Source organism: Leucoraja erinacea, chromosome 19 (genome assembly GCF_028641065.1).
Source record: "Leucoraja erinacea ecotype New England chromosome 19, Leri_hhj_1, whole genome shotgun sequence".
Lineage (NCBI taxonomy): Eukaryota > Metazoa > Chordata > Chondrichthyes > Rajiformes > Rajidae > Leucoraja > Leucoraja erinaceus.
Genome location: NC_073395.1, coordinates 19607581 through 19632642, shown reverse-complemented (window position 1 = coordinate 19632642; position 25062 = coordinate 19607581). Strand labels below are relative to the sequence as shown.

The 25062-nt window shown below is 47.5% G+C and overlaps 1 protein-coding gene across 1 annotated transcript in view; it reads left to right on the top strand.

Moving 5' to 3' along the window:
• Nucleotides 1-7445, top strand: part of scyl2 (SCY1 like pseudokinase 2) — a 36624-nt gene extending 29179 nt beyond the window's left edge. The window contains exons 17-19 of the mRNA XM_055650541.1: nucleotides 2538-2634; nucleotides 3150-3269; nucleotides 5685-7445. Of these exons, the coding sequence (XP_055506516.1) occupies nucleotides 2538-2634; nucleotides 3150-3269; nucleotides 5685-6398 (931 nt within the window). The 3' untranslated portion in view covers nucleotides 6399-7445. The remainder of the gene's footprint in view (nucleotides 1-2537; nucleotides 2635-3149; nucleotides 3270-5684) is intronic.
• The last annotated feature ends 17617 nt before the right edge of the window (nucleotides 7446-25062 follow it).

Here is a 25062-nt window from a genome sequence, read left to right as displayed (position 1 = left end):
TTGAATAGCCTTTGTCAGTACTGCATGATTCTACATTTATCAAACTGCCTTTTTTTGCACCTAATTGTAATTGTTTTAAACAAAAATTATTAGAACTGTTACTGTGGTCTTTGTGGTTCAAATCCTCTTGACTATTGAATCAATTAAGTTATGTGGCGTGTGCATTAGAAGCTGTGGTAAGCTTTAAGCTTTGCATTTGCCTTGTGTATACCATTCAATATCTCCTTTAAATTGATGCTTACTCTTCCTGCTAGTCATCCTAAATATCTAATTGTTAAGTGTTAACGCTATCCTGAAGCCATTTTGCTATATTATAGGTGTAGAGTTAGACACAGCACAGAATTGGGCCCTTCGGCTATGAAAACCAAGATGCCCCATCTACGCTTGTCCCACCTGCCCACGTTTTGCCCATATCCCTCTAAACCTTTCCGATCCATGTACCTACCTGTCCAAATGTTTTTTAAATGTTGTTATAGTACCGGCCTTAACTACCTCCTCTTGCAGCTTGTTCTATATACCCACCACTCTCTGTGTGAAAAATTCCCCTCAGGTTCCTGTTAAATCTTTCCCCTCTTACAGACCTATGTCCTATGGTTTTTTTATTCCCCTACCCTAGGTAATAGACTCTGTGCAATCACCCTGTCTATTCCCCCGCATGATTTTATACACCTCTATGAAATCACCCCTCAGCCTCCTGCTCTCCAAGGAATAAAGTATTTGCCTGCCCAACTTCACCCTATAGCTCAGGCCCTCGAGGCCTAGCAACATCCTTGTAAATTGAAGATGTTGTCGATAATAGGTAGACCCAGGGTTACACCTGACCTTCATTGAAGTCAGTGTGGAGTTTGCACATTTTCCTCGTGGTGAACTTCCTCTGAAATAACTTTACTCTAGAGATACAGCATGGAAACAGGCCCTTCGGCCCACCGAGTCCACGCCGACCAACAATCACCTCGTATACTAGCACTATCCTGCATACTAGTGACAAATTACAAATTTACCGAAGCCAATTAACGTACAAACCCGCATGTCTTTGGAATGTGGGAGGAAACCGGAGCTCCTGAAGAAAACCCACTCGGTCACAGTGAGAACGTACAAACTCCGTACAGACAGCTCCCGTAGTCAGGATCGAACCCGGGTCTCTGGCGCTGTGAGGAAGAAACTCTACCACTGCACCACTTTGATGCCCTTCACTGTGTCCACTTCTCTTTGTTGTTTCTTACTTCCATCTACGTAGACCCTGCTGAATTTAAAAGCGAGGTTCAAATGCACCATGGCGTCAGGCCGGTGTGGACTAGCAGTGCCACCTGGTGCTGAGAGATCTGAAGTGTCAGCAATGATATGTGACTCTTAAATGCAGCTACCACAATCAGCATAGTGGCGCAGCAGTAGAGTTGTTGCATCACAGCGCAAGAGACCCAGGTTTGATCCTGACCTTGGGTGCTGTCTCTGTGAAGTTTGCACATTCTCCCTGTGACCATGTGAGTTTTTTCTGGCTGCTCCAGTTTCCTCCAACACTACAAAGATATGTGGGTTTGTAGGTTAATTCGATTCTGCAAAATTGTCCATTGTGTGTGGCATAGAATTAGTGTACGGATGATCGTACCTTGTGTACCTTGTGTGTTGCGACTGTCGGCAGAACAATTTCCCTCGGGGGATGAATAAAGTTTTTTCGTATCATATGGTATTGCTGGTCAGCATGGACTCGGTGAGCCAAAGAGCCTGTTTCCGCGCTGTATCTCGAAACTAAACTAAACTCCAACTCATTGGGTTATTCCATTATTGTACATTAAATTTTTCTTGCACTACTTCAGATTGCCCTAATATCTGGCACCATCTAAAATCTTGCACCATTCTACTGTGTTGCATTCGTAGAACAGTACAGCACAGGAACAGGCCCTTTGGCCCACAATATCTGTGCTGAATATGATGCCAAGTTAAACTAATGTCTGCCAGCATGATGCATATCCCTCATTGTCTACCTATCCATGCGTCTATCTAAAAGCCTCTTAAAAACCATTACTGTATCTGCTGCCACCACCACACCTGGCAGTGCACACCAGGCACCCACCAACTTCTGTGCAAAAAAAATAGACATCATGCCCCGCACATCCCCTTTAAACGTTACCCCCTCCCACCTTAAAACTATGCCCTCTTGTCTTTGACATTTCCAATCTGGGAAATAGGCTCTGTCTACTCTATATGCCTCTCATAATGTTATATTATTTGCAGAGGTCTCCCCTTTACCTCTGGCATTTCAGAGAAGAAAATTGTGGCATAGATTATCATGTCACATAAAAAAAAAGATGTTAAGTTCTTAAGAAACCTAAAAGAAGATTGGGAAATGGCGTTAGAGATGGCAAGACAGTTGAAGAGTTCAGATGGGTTTTTTTCTGCCTTAATGTCTAGGATTTTGAAATTGAGAGCAGTGGGAAGGCTCGATTGGCGTTTGTTTGTTTGTTTGGGTCAGTTCCCCGCCTGCCCCTGCGTTGCAGTTCTGGCTTATTTTTAATTTGTCCTTTCCCCCTTTCAAACAGATTGACAAAGATCTTCTCTGGCTTTGGAGTGGACGTTGACAGAGAGGCCAATAGAAAAGAAAATGGCTTGGTCTCCAATCCACAGAAGCAAGTCAAGGTAAGAAGTGAGGCGCAGGGAACTGCAGATGCTGCAGAACAGGGCGGCATAGTGATGCAGCAGTAGAGCTGCTTCCTTACCGGGGTTCGATCCTGATTACGGGTGCTGTCTGTACGGAGTTTGTAGGTTTACCCTGTGACCGCGTAGGTTTCCTCTTAGTGCTCCGGTATCCTTCTACACTCCAAAAACCTACAGGTTTGTAGGTTAATTGGGTTTGGGAAATTGTCCCTAGTGTGTAGGATAGTGCTAACGTACAGGTAAACACTGGTCAGCGTGGACTCGGTGAGCCAAAGGGCCTGTTACCATGCTGTATCTCTAAAGTCTAAACACTGCTGTGAGTGGGGTGATGTATACATTGTGTATCAGTGTGATCTCAGAGCATGAATGTCCTTGATTTAAAATTTCCGAATAATTGCCCAGCGCTGCGCAGGTGTGATAATTAGTTTTGCTGCCTCCTGAGCTGTAAAGTTCTGATTATTTGAAATGATTGGCATCCATTTCTTTTGCACAACCAGGCTTCCCTAACGTTGGAGGAGAAACAGCGGGTGGCCAAGGACCAGGAACAGGCACAGAAACTCCGCAACCAGCAGCCTCTTGCCCCAAAGGCCGTGAAGGTTTCCACTCCCAGTTCACAGGTACATCCTTGCGGAGCCTTTGCAGCCTCTGCTAAACGCCAGGAGCTGACACTGACTCAGTGGGCAGAGGAGATTAATCCAACTCTGGCCATTGGCAGAATGAATTGATTTTGTCTGTCTGTTTTTGACTGCATGAGTTGCAGCTCTCAGAGCACTCCATAAAACCCCAAATAAATTGTAAGTGGCGTAAATATAATTATATGAAGAAAGATTACAGGGCTGGCTTTGATTCCCAGAGTGGTGAGTATGGTGCCCAGTGGAACTGTAGATCACAGCAGGACGCTTGGTTAGGGAACAGCTCTGCTTAGGGTTGTGGATGTAGCCCAATCCATCACACGGACCAGGCACACTCCCCGCCCCACCCCGCATCAACTCCTTCAGTCCCACTTGCCCACACCCACCATCATGTCCCATCTACACTAGTCCCACTTGCCTACATTTGGCCCATCAATATTATTATAAAAATCTGATCTTGGATGTTTCTCCTCGAAAACCCGACGCGCTAACGGTACATTTTTTTATATATTCCGGTAGAGATTTACCTCATGATCTTGAAAATCGCCTCATCTGAAAATTTGATTCATTATTTCTTGTTATTTCTTCAAATTCTTCACGTTTCGGTTTTTAAGTTAACGAGCTGAAGCTAACGAGCTGATGACATCACAATGGCTCCGCTCCTCGCGTCCAGCTACGCAGAGTTTTCAACGCGCAACCTGCTGGCCACTGTTTTTCCACGAGCTGCGAGTTACATAATCCCCCCCCCCCCCCCCCCCCCACCCCGCACGTAACTCGCACTCAGCCGGCCGTCTGCAGCGCCCCGCTCTCCCCTCCCCCCCCCCCCCCCCCCCCCCCCCCCCCCCCCCCCCTGGATCTGAAGCCGCTAAACACGCAGTAATTTGGTTGGGCTTCCGAGGGCTTAAGAGGGCCCACAAGGTCCCGAGAGCTGCCGAGGCCCACCGCCCATTCGCTGTCTGCCCCGCCCCCTGCCCACTTGCCGCGTTCAAGTCCGCCCTCTCTCTCTCTCCCCCCCTCCTCTCCCCCACCGCCCCCTCCTCCTCTCACCCCACTCCCCCTCCTCCCCCCCCCTTTCCCCCCTCTCCCTCTCCCCTCCCCCTCTCTCCCCCCTCCCCCTCCTCCCTCCCCTCCCTCCCCTCCCCTCCAACCCCCTTCCCCCTCTCCCCCTCCACCCTCTCCCTGCCCCTCCCCCCTCTCTCCTCTCCCCCTCCCTCCTCTCTCTCTCCTCCCCCACGTCCACATCCATCTCCCTCTACTCCTTCTTCCCACCTCCCCCCCCCCTCCCCCCCCCCCCCCTCCCCCCTCCCCCCCCCCTCCCCCCCCCCCCCTCCTCCTCCCCCCCCTCCACCCCCCCCCTCCCCCCACCCCCCCCCCCCCTCCCTTCCCCCCCCCCCCCCCGCTCCCCCCACCTCCACCTCCCCCCCCCCCCCCCACCCCTCTCTCTCCCCCCCCCCTTCTCTCTCCCTCTTTCTCTGCCCCACTTTCTCTGTCCCTCGAGATAAGGTGGGGATGGGGTAAAAGAAGCCAATGAATAATATTAATATAATATCAAGGGGGTGGTTAGTGTGTGTGTGTGATGCCACAGCCCCCCCCCCAACTGTGCGTTGAGGGGACGGGACCCAACGGGTCCTCCTTGGTCTAGTACTCCTCCCACCCATCCTACCCATGTACCCTGTCTAAATGTTTCTTCAAAGATACTTTCGCAAAGTTTAAGAAACATTTGGACAGGTAAATTGGGTGCGTAAAATTGTGATTACTAAATATAGAGTGAAAGTGCTGGAGTAACTCAGCGGGCCAAGCAGCATCTCTGGAGAACCTGGAAGCTTTGAGGCATTGTGTCTGAAGAAGGGCCTTGACCCAAAATGTCGTCTATCCATGTTCTCCAGGAATGCTGCCTGATCAGCTGTTAATCCAACACTTTGTGTCTCCTTTGCGCTCTGTATCCTCCCCTTTGCTATACCCATTGTACTTGAGTTTGACTTGATTGTGTGCACTTATGGTATATCAGTTCTGTTGGATAGCACGCAAAACAACGTTTTTCACTGTACCTGTGACAATTATGAACCTAAACTTAACAAAAAGGGAAACAGGGTGGTGCAGTGGTAGAGTTGCTGCCAGACAGTGCCAAGCACTCGGATTCAATCCTGACTGTACGGAGTTTGTACATTCTCCCTGTGACCGCGTGGGTTTTCTCCAGATGCTCCGCTTTCCTCCCACACTCCAAAGACGTGTAGGTTTGGGGGTTAACTGATTTCAGTAAAATTGTAAATTGTCGCTAGTGTGTAGGATAGTGCGAGTGTGTGGGGTGATTGCTGGTTGGCGCTGACTCGGTGGACCGAGAGACCAGTTTCTGCACTGAATCTGTAAAGTCTGAAGTCTAAATCATTTTCTTGTTCACAGGCCAAAGACCTGACAAGTAGTTTGCTGGAGAACATGACGTCCATGAATACACTCTCCATCAGCTCCTCCAAGTCGGTTTCTGCGCAGACTGCATCCACCAGCGGCTTCTCTCCGTCGGGCGTGACCACCAGTGGCATGGGGTTTGCCAAGCCCAGCGCCAGCCTTCATACATTGGGGGGCATGAGCAACGGGGCGGGGTTTGGCAGTGCCTTGCCCTTCCAGCCGGCCTACAGCAACAACATGGCAATGGGCAGCGCCGGGCCCAGCTTCTACGCTGGCCGGAGCACCCCCGGTATTGTCCGGATGCCCACCTCATCAGCCACCAGCTTGCCGGCGTTCACCGGGATGTGCCAGCCTGTGCGCGGCCCCACCTCGCAGCCCAACAAGTCCATGGACCTGTCGGCTCTGGACAACCTGCTGGGTCCGCAGAAGAACAAGATGAGCATGAACCAAATGGTCCAGGCAGTGCAGAGCCCCCCGGCCGCTCAGACCCAGTGGCTGAGCCAGTTTGTACCGGCCCAGGGCTCGCCGGCCACCAGCAGCTCGATGGGGGGCCAGCAGCCCAGGCCCATGGGGCAGCCAGCCTTCAACATGCCCTCTCTACCCGCCAACCCCTTCATGTCCCCCCAGACCCCTACACAGACCGGCCTGCCCACGAACTCCATGCCTTCCAGCAGCTCCGCCAACAACGACCTGAAGGACTTGTTCGGCTAGCCGTTCCCCACACTTACTGCGGACCTTCCTCGGGCGAAGACCAATTAAATGTGTTTCAGTTCCATTTGGGTACTTTGTGCTTTTATACGGGAGTTTGTTCCATTTCTTTGCTGCTGTGAAACTCACGTGGCCTTACCAAGTGAAAGCCGCGCAGTGCTTCGAAAACGTACCATACGTTTGATAGGTGACTTGAAAATGTTCCCTGTGAGAGGGTTGTCCTCCCTGTCTCTGTCTTGTCTTCTGTCTAAATTCCACTCAGTAAGAAGATGCTTCTGGGACCAGTACTGGAGCCTCACTGAATGTACCGCAACATAATTTATTTGACGAATTGCTCCTCAGCATCTGTTAAGATGGCACCGACGATTGACTTAACCACCTTGGCGAGTGATAACTGGACCTAGGTTGCCTAGGAGGACAGTCAGGCAACACAGTAGCTGCCTGGTTCTTTCTCATTGAGCAAGAAATACACTTGAGTCAGGCAATGAAGACGATTGTAAGACTGGCGGGATCATCTCTGAACAGCCAAGCTACATTCCAGTCTCCCTGTGAATACCCTCGGCGCAAGCATTATGGCCTTTATGGATACTGAAGTCCAAAGTAATAAAACACAAACATTCCTGTTTATTTTTTTGGTTTTCAAGACAGTAGAGTGTCTTCTGAAACTGTCTTCAGGTCATTTTTAGGTATTCTGTTTGATTGTAACGGTTTGCTGATGATAAAATATATTGTGTGCATATTTTGGGCATTGGTCATTTCTTGGCTAAGTCTTACAGCACATTTGTGTTGGATTCTGTGATAGTTTAAAATTTCTGTGATAGTGGCGTTATTGTAAATCACCTTTTGCTGAATACTGCGGTTATTTAAATAGAGCAGAAATATTCTTGTACGTAATTTCAGATGAATTGAAATGTACAGTGTTCAGCACCTTGTAAATCACTTTATATTGTAACAGGAGAGGCTGGTGTTGTTTTGGAAGTTAGAAAGTGAAAATACCAGATTAATTTAAAGAAACAAAGATGTTTTAACATTAAAAATGAAGAAAAGCTAGCTAGCATGCTGTGTGTGTGTGTGCGGGTTTCTCATGGGCAGTGGCTTGGAGATCATGCCGTCCATGGGTTTAATGCTGCTGGGTGAACGAGGGGTTATTGCAACTGGGGATGTGACTGGGTGCCTACAAATGTACTCTGGTCTGGACACAGTGTCCACAGAAACATTGAAAAAGAGATTCAAGAAACCATAGGTGCTGGTTTTGAAGTACAGACAGCAAAAAGGCACCCCCAAGACACAAAGGCCGTGCGAGGAGAGGGACAACAGTTCGCGGAATGATCCAGACGGAGGCGATGGCTGCAACGGGTCTTTACGGCCAACTGTAGCTTGAACTGTAGAAATAGCGTGTTTATGTATAGTAATAATTTACTGAACCGTATGTCAAAAGGAATTTCACTGTGCCTCGGTGCAGGTGATAATAAAGAGCAACTAAATGGTGGAGCAGACTTGATGGGCCGAGTGGTCTCATTCTACTCCTGTGTCTTAAGGTGTTATGGTCTATAGTGCTAATATAACACAGCGGACCGGGCAGCATATCTAGACAACGTTGCATATCGGTGCTCTCCAGAGATGCTGCCTGACTTGCTGAGTTACTTCAGCACTTAGTGTCATTTTTTCCCCTAGGAAAATTGGCAGTCGACATACTACAAATAGGAGCAAGGAGGTCCTACTGCAGTTGTTTAGTGCCCTGGTGAGACCACACCTGGAGTATTGTGTGCAGTTTTGGTCTCCTAATTTGGGGAAGGACATTCTTACTATTGAGGGAGTGCAGCGTAGGTTTACCAGGTTAATTCCCGGGATGGCAGGACTGACATATGATGAAAGAATGGATCGACTGGACTTGTATTCACTGGAATTTAGAAGGATGAGAGGGAACCTTATAGAAATATATAACATTTTTAAGGGATTGGACAGGCTAGATGCAGAAAAAATGTTCCCAACGTTGGGGGTCCAGAACAAGGGGTCACAGTTTAAGAATAAGGGGTAGGAATAAGAAATGAGGAAAAACTTTTTCACCCAGAGAGTTGTGAATCTGTGGAATTCTCTACCTCAGAAGGCAGTGGAGGCCAATTCGCTGGATGTTTTCAAGAGAGAGTTAGATATAGGTTTCGGGCTAAAGGAATGAAGGGATATGGGGAGAAAGCAGGAACGGGGTACTGATTTTGGATGATCAGCCATGATCATTTTGAATGGTGGTGCTGGCTCGAAGAGCTGAATGTTTCTAAATCATCAAAAGGAATTCAGAGGGTCAGGCAGCAACTGGAGAACATGGGTAAGTGACGTTTCAGGTCGAGACCTGTCTCCAGACCTGAAGTAGGGACACAACGCAAAACATCACCTACCCATGTATCCAGGGATGCTGCCTGGACCCTTGTGTTACTCCAGTTCTTTGTTTCTCTGGAAGTGTGTTGCTCTCCACCATTAGTCCTGTAGGTGGCACTGGAGGACCGGAGATGTGAGACAGGGCAGTTATAGGTCTTGGGTTTCCAACCCCTGACTAGGGAAGAGCCACTGCCAATGTACCCCTATGTCTGCGTACAGCGGGCGAGGCAGCATCTCTGGAGGAAAAGGGTGGGTCAGGTCGGGATCCTTCTTCAGACTGAAACGTGACTTTGTCTGAAGAAGGATCCCGACCCGAAACGTCACCTGTACTTTCCCTCAAGAGATACAGCCTGACCCGCTGAGTTACTCCAGCACTTTGTGTCAAGCACGGTACAGAGGCTGGAACCACAGGCTACATGAAGTAGATGGGTAGGGTTTCTCAATGTTTGATTGGATAGAACCAGTGAAGACGTACAAGATTGAGCGTAAATTAACCATATGGGTAGCCTACAAACCAGGGGCTGACACAGCGCTAGAGACCCGGTGGTGGGTGCTATCTGTATAGTTTGTATGTTCTCCCTGTGACCGCGTGGGTTTTCTCCGGGTGCTCCGGTTTCCTCCCACATTCCAAAGACGTGCAGGTTTGTAGATCAATCGGCTTCTGTAAACTGTCCCTAATGTGGAGGATGGAACCAGTGTACGGGGTGATCGCTGGTTGGCCCAGACTCGGTGGGCCAAAGGACCTGCCTCCATGCTGTATAATGCCCAACCCATCACCCATCCTTTTTCTCCAGAGATGCTGCCTGACCTGCATAGTTATTCGAGGGCTCCATTTTCCATCTCTGAGTTCCCCATTTCCCTTTTAACACACTCTCCCCTCTCCCCTGTCTCTTTCTGAGTTCCTTCAGCACTGTTGTGTTTTGTTCAAGATTCCAGTACCTACAGTTTCTTATGTCTACTGTTAAACATAAATAGTAAGATTGATCATAAATCCAAATTCAGCAGAATTGCTTAGCGAAAAAAGGCAGGAAAAATGCTGATAAGCAGAACAGATTCACTAAGTTACACAGCATAGACACAGGCACATTGGCCCACCTGTCCATGCCACCCAAGATGACATTCTGGGTTGTTCCATTAGGCTACAGTTCTCTAAACCCTATCCATAGGAAGTGTGTAGAGGGATTGTGGGTTGTTGGATGGTTTGTTCACGAATCCCAAAATCTATACAAAATGTTGGTACGGTCACTTTTGGAGCACTGTTCTGCTATAGGATAAATGTCATTAAGTAGGAAAGGGTGCATCCTGCACTCCAAGGAATGAAGTCTTTGCCTGCCCAGCCTCTTTCTCTAGCTCAGGCCCTCGAGACCTGGCAATAGTCTCGTAAATCTGCACCCTTTCCAACTTAATGGAATCTTTCTTGTAGCAAGGTGAGCAAAACAGAACGCAACACTCCAAGTGTGGCCTCACCAATGACTTGTGGATGTGCTCTGAATACTATGCAAATTTGAACAGGAGAAAGCCATGATCCCAAGCAGGCGAGAATATGATTGAAAACTCATCAGTGGGCACAATATGGTCTTTTCAGCTAAAAAAAATAAATGTGAAATTTTGATTAGTTTCCAGAATTTCTGCTTGGATTTTCTGAGCCAGTTTCCGTCTTTGAAATAAGTTTTGTTTAGGTCAGAGATAGTGTGGAAAATGGGCCCTTCAACCCACTGAGTACTCCCCGACCAGCGATCACTCGACCACCAGTTCTCTCCCCTACACACTAGGGACAATTTACAGCAGCAATGAACCTACTAACCTGCACGTCTTTGGACTGTGGGAGGAAACTGGAGCTGGAACTGGTCACAGGGAGAACGTATGTTTTCGTGCAGACAGCACCCGCAGTCGGGGTCGAACCTGGGTCTCTGGTGCTGTAAGGCTGCCGCGCCACTGCACCGCCCCTAAATTCTTCATGTCGTGAGGCATAATGCCTTTGGAGATTGTTGAGGCCTCATTGTGTTTGAGAGAAATAAGTAGTTGTGGACATTTACCAGACATGCAGATTGCCGGTTGTTATCAGATTATTTTTTTGGATTCATGAATGAGGCCTCAGATAAAAGAGAAGCAGGCGCACGTCTTGAAATATCAGCAGGTCAGAGGCTTTCAATCCAAAGCATTCTCCCTCCCGTCCGGCAGAAGGTACGGCTTGAAAGCGCTCACCACCAGACTCGGGAACAGCTTCTTCCACTCTGTTATGCTTCTGAACCATCATCCTTCCATAAGATAGAGTACTTCACTTCTACCCTATTGTGGGCATTGGACTTTGTTTATGGAACTGATGTGTTGCATTGCTGAGAACTATATTCTGCACTCTGTATCTTCCCTGTTGCTCTACCTATTGTACTTGAGTTTGGCTTGATTGTATTTATGTCCAATATCAATCAATCAATCAATAAATCAACACAGCAGGTTGTGGCGACCTGCAGAGGGGGAAAGTACAGATAAAACAAAACCGATTAGCTTCTCTGTCAAAGGAAGACTTTTAAGAATCTTTCAGGAGATGCCAGTTATTTAAATAGATACATAGACACTAGGTGCAGCAGTAGGCCATTTGGCCCTTCGAGCCAGCACCACCATTCAATGTGATCATGGCTGATCAACCACAATCAGTACCCCATTCCTGCCTTCTCCCCATACCCCTTTATTCCTCTAGTCCTAAGAGCTCTATCTAACTCTCCTTTGAAGGCATCCGGCCTCCACTGCCTTCTGGGGCAGAGAATTCCACAAATTCACAACTCTCTGTGTGAAAAGGTTTTTCCTCATCTCATCTTATTTACAGTGATCGTGCCTGCTGTATGTTTTGGAAGATAAACACAAAGTGCTGGAGTGACTTAGCGGGTCAGGTAGCATCGCTGGAGAAAAGGAATAGGTGACGTTTTGGGTCGGGACCCTTCTTCAAACTGAAAGATAACGAAGGCCAGAACAAAACCCGCTGAGTTACTCCAGCATTTTATGTCTATCTTGGGTATAAACCAGAATCTGCAGTACCTTCCTACACAGTAGGTTTGTGGAAGAACTGCTTCACTTTGCCTCATGTCCAAAAGTGTCACAGCCAAGTTGGGTTATAGCATTTAAAGTTATTTTTTTGTTTGCCATTAATGGGCAGCACGGTAGTGCAGTGGTAGAGTTGCTGCCTTACTGTGTCAGAACTACGGATGCTGTATGGACAGAGTTTATACCTTCTCCCTGTGACCACCTGGGTTTTCTCAGGGTGTTCCGCTTTCCTCCCACGCTCCAAAGACGTAGAGGTTTGTACGGGGAATGGCTAGTTGGCGCGGACTCAGTGGGCCGAAGGGCCTGTTTCCGAGCTGTATTTGTAAACTAAGTTAAAATAAACTAAACTAAATTTACCTTAAATAGACACAAAATGCTGGAGTAACTCAGCAAGTCAGGCAGCAACTCTGGAGAAAAGGAATAGGTGACATTTCAGGTCGAGACCCTTCTTCAGATAGATACATTTACCTTGAGATGTTACCTTCAAATGGGGAAGTTGATTGATTCATGTTGACTGTCTCTTTGGAAGGAAGTCATAGTCATAGGGTGATTCAGTGTGGAAACAGGCCCTTTGGCCCAACTTGCCCACACACCGGCCAACATGTCCAAGCTACTCTAGTCCCACCTGCCTGCCTGCCCATATCCCTCCAACCTGCCCTAAACATGTACCTGTCTTAAGGGGCTGTCCCACTATGGCGACTTAATCTGCGAGTTTAGACGAGTTTGCCCTCGATTCAAACTCGCAACATATTCAACATGTGGTCCTAGGAGATCCTATGAGGTCACTGGAACTCTCCTTCATGCTCGAGGGAAGTTCCCGAATACTCGCGGCCTCAGCTAGGTCACGGAAACGTTTTCAGCATGTTGAAAAATTTTCCTTGAGTAAAAATTGGTCGGCATGGTTCTTTTGAACTCGTAGTGGAGTGGGGTTGCTATGTTGTTACAGGCAGTCGAGGGCAGCCATAGGCAATCTCCTTGGCTGACTGGGCATTTTAATTGGCTCACTGGAGTTTTCAGGACCAAGGAAAACCGACCGGTAGGTTAAATGCTCACAAAACTTTATTAAACGTTGTCTGACTTCTTAAAAGTGTCTCCATTCCTTCACTCCCCCCCCCCTTCTCTCCCCCTTCTCTCCCGTCTCTCCCCTCTTCCCCCCCCCCCCCACCCCCTCCATACTCTCTAAAGGACTTACTGTACACTGTGCAGCCGTCTTTTACCTTCCTCTTCATGGCGGGTATGAATATCAGACAGCGCTCCCCCTTTCCCTGACTCCCGCCTTTGCGATGTGTGTGTGCGTGTGTGTGTGTGTGCACGCGCGTGTGTGTGTGCGCGTGTGCGGACGGTTGATCCAGCTCGCGGTTTAATCGCTGACGGTCGATCCAGCTCGAGGTTTTCCAGGCGAGTGCCCTCGAGCTTGAAGGTCGAAGACGCTCTTCTGAATTCGCGGATCAGGTCGCCGCAGTGCGACAGCCCCTTATCTGCTTCTTAAATGTTGGGATAATCCCAGCCTCAACTACCTCCTCTGGCAGCTTGTTCCATACACCCTCTGTGTGAAAAATCTGCCCCTCAGATTTCTATTAAATCTTTTCCTTAAGCCTATTTCCTCTGGTCCTCGATTCACCTACTCTGGGCAATAGACTCTGTGCATCTACCCGACCTATTCCTCTCATGATTTTACACACAGTGATTTCTGATGTGCGTGTAAATTGGGGCGGACAGAGGTCACACTAATGATAGCAGGTATAATAACAAACGCGGTGGTGTCCGGGCAAAGGTCACGGTCTCAAACTGAGCCATTGGTTCAGAGCTGCTTGCGGCAACTTCAGCCCAGCAACCTCTGTCAAGAGGGGGACATGAACAGGCGGAGCTGTGAACTGTCACCATTGATCACGGACATGGCCTGTTGGACCTGTCAGAGCAGACAAACAGCCCTCAGTAACGTGGCCCTACCATCGATCAACACGACACAACCAACACAACAATCTTTAATATATCTGTAGACAAGCACTTAATTCACTCGCGTATTGAAGGCGATGTTTAATTTAGCTTAGTTTAGAGATACAGCATGGAAACAGGCCCTTCGGCCCACAGAGTCCACGCTGGCCAGCGATCACCCCGTACACTAGTTCTATCCTACACACGGGACAATTTATGGATGCCAATTAACCAACAAACCTGCACGTCTTTGAAATGTGGGAGGAAACCAAAGCACCTGGAGAAAACCCACGAGGTCACAGGGAGAATATGCAAACTCCATACAGACAGCATCCATGGTCTGGATCGCACCCGGGCCTGGTGCTGTAAGGCAGCAACTCTACCGCTATGCCACCGTGCTGTCCTATGGATGAAGTGCTGTTGAATGGGTTTACGATACAGTCATACCACATGGTAATAGGCTCTTCAACCCAACTCGTCAATGCTGACCACGATGCCCCATCTAAACTAGTCCCATTTGCCTGCATTTGGTCCACATCCCTCTAAAGCTTTCCTATCCATGTACCTGTCCAAGTGTATTTTAAATGCTATTACAGTATCTGCCTCCTCCAGCAGCTCTTCCGATATACCTGAGTGAAGAAGTTTTCCCTTAGGTTCCTATTAAATCTTTCCCCTCTCACCTTAAACCTATGTCCCCCAGTTCTTTATCCCCCTTCCCTGGAAAAAGACTCTGTACATTCACCCAAAGATAGATACAAAAAGCTCGTGTCCGGCCATCTTCTACATCACGTCTTTCCGGTCGGTCAGTGACGGTTGACGGTCGGTGGTTGCAGAATTGGCTACTCAGTCAGTCACTGTGGTACAGTTTCTTTCATCAGCATTGCCCGGGATACACCACGTGGAGGCTTCTGCTTGCATCCCGCTGGGATAACATAGCGGGCCAGACAGCATCTCTGGAGAAAAGGCATAGGTGGCGTTTCGAGTCAAGACCGTTCACCCATTCTATTTGATATAAGTTTCGTTATATATTCTCTAGAGATGCTGCCTGACCTGCTTGAGTTAATTACTCCAGCATTTTTTTTTTTCATTTTCTTCATTTGACAACCAGCATCTGCAGTTCCTTGTTTCTACATTTCAGATTGGGAATCTTCGTTGAGCCTGAATTAGGGTCCCGACCCGAAATGTCATAGTCATAGTCATACAGCGTAGAAACAGGCCCTTCGGCCCAACTTGTCCATGTGACCAACATGCCCCATCTACACTAGTCCCACCTGCCTGCATTTGGCCCTTGCCTCTCTAAACCTACCCTACCCAACTACCCATCTAAATGCTTCTTAAACATTGCGTTAGTACCTGCCTCAACTACCTCCTCCAGCAGCTCGTTCCATACACCCACCATCCTTTGTGTAAAAAAAGTTCCCATTAAATCTTTCCCCCCACTCACCTTAAACCTATGTCCTCTGGTTCTCGATTCCCCTACTCTGGGCAAAAGAATGCATTTACATGATCTATTCCTCTCATATCCGTTTCCTCCACAGATGCTGCCCAAACTGCTGAGTTAATGCAGCACTTTGTGACTTTTTCTTTTGTAAACCAGCAGCTGCAGTTCCTTGTGTCTACAATTCTTCTTTGAGCCTGAATTAGGGTCCTGATCCTAAACGTCGCCTGTCCATTCCCTCCACAGATGCTGCCTGACCCGTTCCTCCTGCACTTCGTGTTTTGCTGAGGATCCCAGCAACTGCAGTCTTTTGTGTCTCCTTTCCGTTCTCCTTGGGAGGTGAACTTTGATTCAGACTAACTGCCAAAGCGCACACTCTGAGTTCCCAGCTCTCTCCGTGTCAGTCACCCTTCAATGGGCCTAAGGGCTGTATTGTAATCCCATTTAATAGCATTTGACCCATCGGGTGGTGCAGCGGTAGAGTTGCTACGTTCCAGCACCAGAGGCCTGGGTTCAATCCTGACTACAGGTGCTGTCTATACTGAGTTTGTACGTTCTCTCTGTGACCACGTGGGTTTTCTCTGGGTGCTCAGGTTTCCTCTCACACTCCAAAAATGTACAGGTTTGTAGGTTAATTGGCTTGTGTAAAACTGTAAATGCTCCCCGTGTGTAGGGGATCACTGCTCCACATGGACTCGGTGGGCCGAAAGGGTTGTTTTCGTGCTGTATCTGTAAACTAAACTAAACTAAACAATCAATGCACCCAAACGCCATTTTGCACTCAGATATTCCCCTGGATAATTACGACTGATTAAGAGGCTGGTAGACTGTGGTTGCAGATGAAAGTCCATGTGAAGAGCAAAACACTTCAAGAGATGACATATTGATAAAATGCACGACTTTGCCCTTGAATGCACTGTCGTCAGTGGGACATTAGTAGCAGTTGTCAAATGTTCCAGCACAATAGACCTTTGTCAGCGTGGACTGAGTTATACCTTGGTGATAGGGTGCTGTCAACCCTTGAGTTCAGAGCACAGCTCCTTGAGTGCCAGTGAATTAGTGCAGCCCTTGAGTGTAATCTGCGGTTTGGCTACAGTGTGGACGTTCACTGTCGTAATTGGCTCACTCAAGTCGCTACATTTTGTGCTGTGTTGGCCGTGTCAAGCTGATAGAAAGATTAACTCCATCTCCACTGCCCTGATGTAGGAGGTGAACTGTTGGGATAACTAGCATCTTAAGCGGGGTCATAGAGTCATACAGCACGGAAACATGCCCTTTGGCCCAACTCGTCCAGGCCGGCCAAGAAGCCCCATCTACATTAGACCTACCTGCCCCTATCATTTGGCCCCTATCCCTCTAGACCTATCCTACCCATGTACCTTTCCAAATATTGTTAAAGTACCTGTTTCAACTACCTCCTCTGGCAGCCCATTCCATATACCCATCTCTCTGTGGAAAAAGTTGTCTTATTAAATGTTTTCCCCTCTCCTCCTAAACATATGTCCTCGGGATCTTGATTCCTTTACTCTGGGTAAAAGACTCAGTGCATACACTATGCAGCCCCCTCATGCTCCTCGTGGAGAAATATGGAACTGCAGTTGCCAGTTTACAGAAATGGGCACAGTGCCAGATTTACTCAGCAGGTCAGGCAGCATCTCGAGAGAACATGGGTAGGTGACGTGTGGGGTCGGAAGAAACGGTCCCAGCTGTTATCAGGCAATGGGACCATCCTATTAACAACTGGAGAGCGGTCCTGAGCTACAATCTACCTCATTGGAGACCCTCGGACTAGTTTAATCAGACTTTACTGGACTTTATCTTGCATTCAATGTTATTATCGTGAATCTGTACACTGTGGACGGCTCGATTGTAATGATGTATAGTCTTTTCACTAACTGGATAACATGCAACAAAAGCAACAAAAGCTCTTCATTGTCCCATGGTACATGTGACAATAAACTCAACTAAACTAACCTAAATTAAAAGTCCAGGAGAATAAAGAAGGGTCCCGACCCAAAACATCACCTATCCATCCACCTAAATGTGGCTATCCATCTATAGCCACATTTGGCCCATATCCTTCTCAATCTTTGCTGTCCATATACATGTCCAAATGTCTGTTAAATGTTGTTATCGTAGTCAACAATCAAGTCAAGAGCCTTTTGTCCCGAAATGGAACAATGAAATTCTTACTTGCAACGGCACAAGATATATGTAAACATAGTGCTCTGTAAAACCCGTAGATCCTTGTGTATCTAACATGATGCAAGACCTTGTTGTACAATGGGCCTGATGACGACCCATCACCCTTGCCGTTGGTAGGTCATGTCCTACAATATTTATGGAAGCTCGTGGCCAGCTGGGATAGTAATCAAACCTTTGTTAATGAACAGGGACCTGGTTAAAGCCTCTGGATTATTAACCCAGTAACTGAATTGTCGGATCTAGCAGAGCTGATGAACGTTTTAACAAACAAAGGAGCCTCATCACCTGTCTTCCAGGTGCTTCTCTGCTGTGGCAGGGAACCCTCTGGCCCTCCAACCCATTGATCAGTCAGAGTCCACAGATTACTCTGCAATTAAATTATTTGTAGAGGCTCTGGTGAACTCTGCTTGCCATCCAGTTGGCAGCGGGCCAGATGCAAGGGCGCCACTTCTGTCAACATTTAAGATGGAGGTCCTGGTGTTTGCCGCAGCCAAAGCTGCCTGTACATCTAGTCTGAGCTCCCTCAACCTCTGTGCAACTAGTGGAGCTCTTCATGGGATGGACACAAAATGCTGGAGTAACTCAATGGGTCAGGCAGCATCTTTGGAGAAAAATAATGGTTGACGTTTCGGGTCTAGTCCCTTCTTCAGCCGGATTGTGTTGGGGGTTGCATGTGGGTTTTCTTCGGGTGCTCCCAGTTTCCTCCCACATCCCTAGGACGGGAGGGTTTGTAGATTAATTGGCCTCTGCAAATTGCTCCCCTTGTGTAGGGAGTGGACGAGAATGGGGGATAACATAGAAGTAGTGTGAAAAAAGACATAAAGTGCTGGGGTAACTCAGCGGGTCAGGCAGCATCTCTGGAGAAAAAGGATGGGTGAAGTCTCGGGTTGGGACCCTTCCTCAGACCTTCATAGGAACTGGTCGCTGCTGTAAGGTGGAGAACGTAGCAGATACATTGGACACTGCGAGGTCCCTCCAAGAGCAGTGAAATTTCTGAGCAGATAGAGTCATAGAGCTGTACAGCACAGATACAGGCCCTTCGAGCCAACCTTGTTTGTACCAACTAGATCACAAAGCCATACAGTCCCACAGCAAAAAAACAGCCCAACTCGTTCATGCTGACCAAGATGTCTTGTCTAAGCTAGTTCACTATTATTAATTGGGTTATTCTTACACTACAATTGTGTACTTGTGTATGATTGTGCTTACATAATTGTATTGCATGATTTTACTGAATTGTGTGCAAAACAATGAATTTCGATATGTCCAGGTACATGTGATGATGCATTACCATTCAACCAATATGAAATTGTGAATAATGTGATGTCTAAGAAAGGAGATGTTGGCATTGAGTGTGGCAAGGAGGAATTTTGTCTCCTATTTTATTTAATGTTTATATGGATGAATTATCAAATCAGTTAAATAGGTTAAAAACTGGCTGTCTTGTGGGCAACACTATTGTTAATCATCTTATGTATGCAGACGACCTGGTCCTGCTCTGTCCATATAGTGCTGGGCTGCAGCAGATGTTGAAGGTGTGCTCTCAGTATGGCCTTGATTATGACATAAAGTATAACGCTAAGAAAAGCTGCATAATGATAGTTCGAAGCGCTAAGGACAGGAAATCAACTTTTCCGACCATTTATTTGTTAGACAGTCCTCTAACTGTGTGTGAGGAAATTAAATACCAAGGTCATGTCATATCCAATGACTGGACGGATGACAAAGACCTCTACCGACAGCGCTGTAAATTTTATTTTCAAGCTAACATACTTATAAGGAAGTTTTCTATGTGCTTTGACTCTGTGAAGTGTTCCTTGTTCAAAACCTATATCACACCGTTATATACTGCTCAATTGTGGTCTAACTATAAGAAAAAGAGTATGCAGTGGCTCAAGGTAGCATACAATGATGCAATGAGGTTGCTGCTGCATGTCCCTAGGTGGCATAGTGCCAGTCAATTGTTTGTGTCCACTAGAGTGCCAACCTGTGAGGCACTCTTAAGACAGCTGATGTTTAGTTTTATGTGTCGCCTGGACAAGTCAGAGAACCACGTAATTGAAGCCCTAGTCAGCCCTCTGAAAAGCTGCAATAGATTCACTTCTAGGCTAAGATGGCATTGGTGCAATAGCTTGTATATCTTATAGGCTAATATGCAATTTTTAATGTATTTTTTGTATCTCCTTATACTGTATGATGTGTTATATGGACCTGTGTCTGAAATAAAGCTTTGTTATTATTGAGTTTCATTCGGGGTGGCACGGTGGCGCAGCGGACAAAGTTGCTGCCTCACCACGCCAGTCTCCTGGATTTGATCCTGACCTAGGGACCTGTGTGTGTAGAGTTTGTATGTTCTCACCGTGACCGAGTGGGTTTCCTCCGGCTGCTCTGGTTTCCTTCCACATCCCAAAGACGTGACCAGGTTTGAAGGTCAATTGGCGTCCGTAAATTTGCCCCTAACGGGGGGGGGGGGGGGGGGGGGGGGGGGGGAAGAGTTGATGTGAATGTGGGAGAATAAATAAAATTTTAAAAAAGTGACCAATGTCGATGTGATCGGTGTAAATGGATGGTTGATGGTTAGGACGGACCTAATCGGCGGAAGGGCCAGTTGAAAGGGTCAACGTTACAGCAGGACCGGCGTACTGTTGCAGCCTGTTGTGGGGGAGGTGCGGGAAGCATCGCCAGTGTGTGTGTGTGTCGCTGTCGCTGCCGCCTTCCCTCCAGTGCAACCCCCAGTATCAATGATCCCTGCACGCCGTACATCACTGGTTGCCACAGCGACGGTGTAGACATGTAGGCAATGCGCTGACAGGGAGCAGATGGTGTTCCTGCGATGGAAGCGCGTCAGTCGAGGCGCTGCCTGTCCTTAGACCTGCTGATCGCCTGGCAGTCGCCCAACCCCAGGCTTCCAATAAATAACTGTGCGTGTCTGTGTATCTGCAGTATATATATGTGTGTGTGTGTGTATAAGTGTGTGTTTATATGTGTGTGTGTGTGTGATATGTGTGTGTGTGTCTATATGTGTGTATATATATGTGTGTATGTATATATATGTGTGTGTGTATGTGTGTGTGTATATATATATATGTGTGTATATGTGTGTGTGTATATATATGTGTGTGTATGTATGTGTGTGTGTGTGTGTGTGTGTATATATGTGTGTGTGTGTGTGTATGTGTGTGTGTGTATATGTGTATATGTGTGTGTGTGTGTGTGTGTGTGTGTGTGTGTGTGTGTGTGTGTGTGTGTGTGTGTGTGTGTGTGTGTGTGTGTATATATGTGTGTGTGTGTATGTGTATGTGTATGTGTGTGTGTGCCCTGATTTACACTGGCTGCCCTGCATTCAGCTGGTGGGGAAGCAGTTGTGATTGGATTCATCGCGGTTTGCAGGCATGCGGTGTGCAGGTGTCTCGTAGCACCCGGCCTCCGTAAATCAAGACCAGCAGCTAACCTTCCCCTCCCTCCCTCCCTCCCCCCCCACCCACTCCCTCGACACGGTGCGAGAACGAGAGCTCTTGTACCCGGTGAATAATCCGTGGACAATATGCTGCAACAAAGCTGTCGAGACTAATGTCACAGCCATGCCTCATCCAGCCCCACAGATCACCTCACTGTCTGCAACTGCTTGCAAAGAGACCTGTCCCTGCTTTGCCCAGTAGCTGTGTGTGCGCTCAATCATTCTCACCCTATGCTCACAACGTCACACATTGAAGAGGAAACAAATAATGTTGTTATGATGTAGACACAAGGAACTGCAGATGCTGGTTTACGGAAAAGAAAGACACAAAGTACTGGAGCGACTCAGGCGGCATCTCTGGAGAACATGGAAAGGTGACAGTTCGGGTCTTTAGACTGTTAAGATACCGAGTAGAATTTATTTGGCACTATTCATCCCACGAGAATGCCAGAGAGATTTTACTTGGTATCTTAATAATCTTATTTGTATCCTCTTCAATCTGTGAGGTTGTGAACATAGAATATAGAAGAGTACAGGAACAGGCTCTTGATCCCACTATGCCTGTGCTAAATATGATGCCTGGTTAAACTCATCTCTGCCAGTCCATTCTCGTGACTTCCTTCAGCAAACCTCTGTCATTTAGTTTAGTTTCGTTAACTTTAGAGATGTAACATGGAAACAATCCCTTCGGCCCACTGGGTCTGTGCTGTCTCCCGTACAATAGTTCTATCCAACACACACTATGGACATTTCTACATCGGCCAATTAACCTACAAACCTATGCATCTTTTGCAACGGGGGAGGAAACTGGAGCTCCCAGAGAAAACCCCACGCGGTCACAGGGAGATTGTGCAAACTCCGTACAGACAGCACCCATAGCCAGTATCGAACCCGTGTCCCTGGCGCTGTGAGGCAGCAACTCTACCGTTGCGCCACCGTGCCGCCCTGAAAGGAGTGGAGTTGGGCAAAAGCAGAGACAGGTTACAGCTCACTCAATCCTCATTGGTGAATACTCAGCGGGGACTAATGAAGAAATGTGCGGACCATATTGTGTTGAATGTTTGACTAGCCAAGTGACAGATTAATAGGAAGTACAAATAGCAATAGCAACCGTGTGGAGGCTGGCTATTTGGATGCTGTCAGCTTCCGCTGTGCGTGTGGAGGGGGTGCTGTGCCTCGGCACGGTATGGGGCCGCTCGGGTCAACGCCTTTTGTTTCCCCTTTCCATAGAAAGGAATAGTCTCCACAATAGGCGCTGGCATTCCTTTCAAAACCGCGCAAACCTCTCTGCTTGAAGCCGGGGTTTGATGCTGCACAACCTTTTTTATTTGTGGCAGCGATCCTTTGGCAGTTCCCCACACGTAACAGATAACGGCTGGAAACTAATAACCCAACAGAGTGTGACTCTCCCAACTCCGACCAATAAAGAAAAGAACAGGAAAAGAAAAACGTGATCGGAAGAGTTTGAGTTTAGTTTATTGTCACGTGTACCGAGATACGGTGAACAGCGTTTGTTGTGTGCTAACCGCTCAGCAGAAAGTAAAGCAAATCGACAGATAGACTCGGCTTGTACTCGCTAGAATTTAGAAGATTGAGGGGGGATCATATAGAAACTTACAAAATTCTTAAGGGGTTGGACAGGCTAGATGCAGGAAGATTGTTCCCGATGTTGGGGAAGTCCAGAAGAAGGGGTCACAGTTTAAGGATAAGGGGGAAATCTTTTAGGACCAGATGAGGAAAACATTTTTCACACAGAGAGTGGTGAATCTCTGGAATTCTCTGCCACAGAAGGTAGTTGATGCCAGTTCATTGGCTATATTTAAGAGGGAGTTAGATGTGGCCCTTGTGACTAAAGGGATCAGGGGGTATGGAGAGAAGGCAGGTACAGGATACTGAGTTGGATGATCAGCCATGATCATATTGAATGGCGGTGCAGGCTCGAAGGGCCGAATGGCCTCTACTCCTGCACCTATTTTCTATGTTTCTATGTTTTTATGATACCCAACAAATGCCACTGGTTGACTTCTATTCTGAACCCCTGTTGGGGCCGGCACATGGGTTTAGTTGGCAAAGACTGGGCATCTGCCATCTCCACCCACACGCTTTGGCATCTCCCAATGACCAGGATCGAAGGACATGGAACAAAACAGCATCTCTAGCCGCCACAGTGGTGCTCCTGACCAAAGATCATACAGCTCCTGACTGCTTCTGGGCATTGAAAGGACGTGCATTAGTTGGCCGCTGCGTTGCCAATGGTTACGACAGGCCCGAGCAGCTTCCCTTTATATTAATTAGAAAGACAGAGCTCGTTAATATTTACCAATAGAGAACTTTTTGTGATAACAAGCAGAACTTAAAATGCTCGCAAGCCGAGCAAGAGAGGGGGCAGAGTAAAAACTCATCTTGATGCTTTGATTGGAACGGCTGATAAGCTGCCGTTTCCATGGCAACCCCCTTAGATTTCCCCCTTTAATGTAATTAGTCTCGAAGATTTATGAATGCAATTGTTGATTCAGAATGATTCGCAACTGTTGAGTGGAAAACTCTCGGTCTAGATGTCTCTATTTGCACCATTCAAACGTCCGGAGAAGGGACAGGGTGGAGTCATACTTGTTAATTGTTGACCAGCTATAGTCCGCAGAGGTCTTGGCTTTGACCTCAAGCCAAAGGGCAAAGTTCATCGGCCAAAGCATCACAATGACTGCGGAGTTGACCCTTGACTTACCCCAGGACAAGATTCTACATTGTGGGGATCGTGTTTAAAGGCAAGGCGATCCGTGATATATTGGGGTGGCACAGTGGCACAGCTGGCAGGGGTACTGCCTCACAGCGCCAGAGGCACGGGTTTGATCCTGACGGGTGCTGAAACAAATTTTGTTTATAAATAATTCAAAACATCTTTAATAGCGTTAAACATAGAATCGCATAACACATGAACAGACTCACCAAGCCACATATCTGTGCCAATACACGACGCCTCACAATGCCAGAGACCTGGGTTTGATCCTGACCTCGGCTGCTGCCTGAGCGGAGTTTGTACGTTCTCCTGGGTTTCCTCCGGGTGCTCCAGTTTCCTCCCACGTCCCAAAGACATAGGAGCTTGTAGGTTAATTGGCTTCTATAAATTGCCCCTAATGTGTAGGGAGTGAATGCGTAAAATAGAACTAGTGTGAGCGGGTGATCAATGGTCAGCATGGACTCAGTGGGCCGAAGGGCCTTTCCCTGCTGTATTTCTAAACTAAAGTAAACTAAAGTAAACTAAACTAAACTACACTAAACTAGCTGATACAATGCTGTAGAAGGGTCCCAACGCTAACCATCACCTATCCATGTTCTCCACAAATGCTGCCTGACCCGCTGAGTTACTAGAGCACTTTGTGGCTTTTTTTGATATAATTCCCCTATTTTTTAATTCTTGCCACAGTGCGGGCAGTGAGAGAATAGGATGTCTGCCCTAATGTGAAAGGCAACCAGATGTATTGATCAGGAATTGTAGCGGAATGGCAACTGGTGAGATGTTATGACCTGTGTGATGGAGAGAGAGAAAGAGAGAGAGAGAGAGAGAGGGGGAGAGAGAGAGAGAGAGAGAAGGGGGGAATGATTAGTTGCTGAGACCTTTACCCCTCCATTCTCACACCCACCAACACTCAGAGATGTGCTGAATTGTGATCGGATTGTTACGATGCTCTTTTGAGGCCATCTCGTGAACCCTTTGGAATAGCCTCTGACCCCAGCCACCTCCTTGTGGCACGATTCCTGCTTCTGCCTGTGACATCTGCGCTGGTGTGATTCACTCCCCCACCCCTCTGACCAGCTGAAGCCCAGCCTGAAACCCACCTCTGCCTGGAGCAACTCACTGGGTGAATTTCCCCGCACGGTGGTGCATGTTTGCCTGGGTTCAGGGCCAGTTTGTGAGGCTGCAGGTTCTGATTTGCAGAGGAATGAACAGAATAAAAGCAGTTTAGTTTAGTTTAGTTTATTGTCACATGTAAGGAGGTACAATGGAAAACTTTTTTGTTGCGTGCTATCCAGCCAGCTGAGAGACTATGTCATATGAGTTCAATCAAGTCATCCACAGTGTACAGACACAGGATAAGGGGAACATGTGGTGCAAGATAAAGTCCTGTAAAGTCCGATTGAAGATAGTCCGGGGGTCTCCAATGAGGTAGATGGTAGGTCAGGACCAATTTCGAGCTGATGAGAGGATGGTTCCGTTGCCT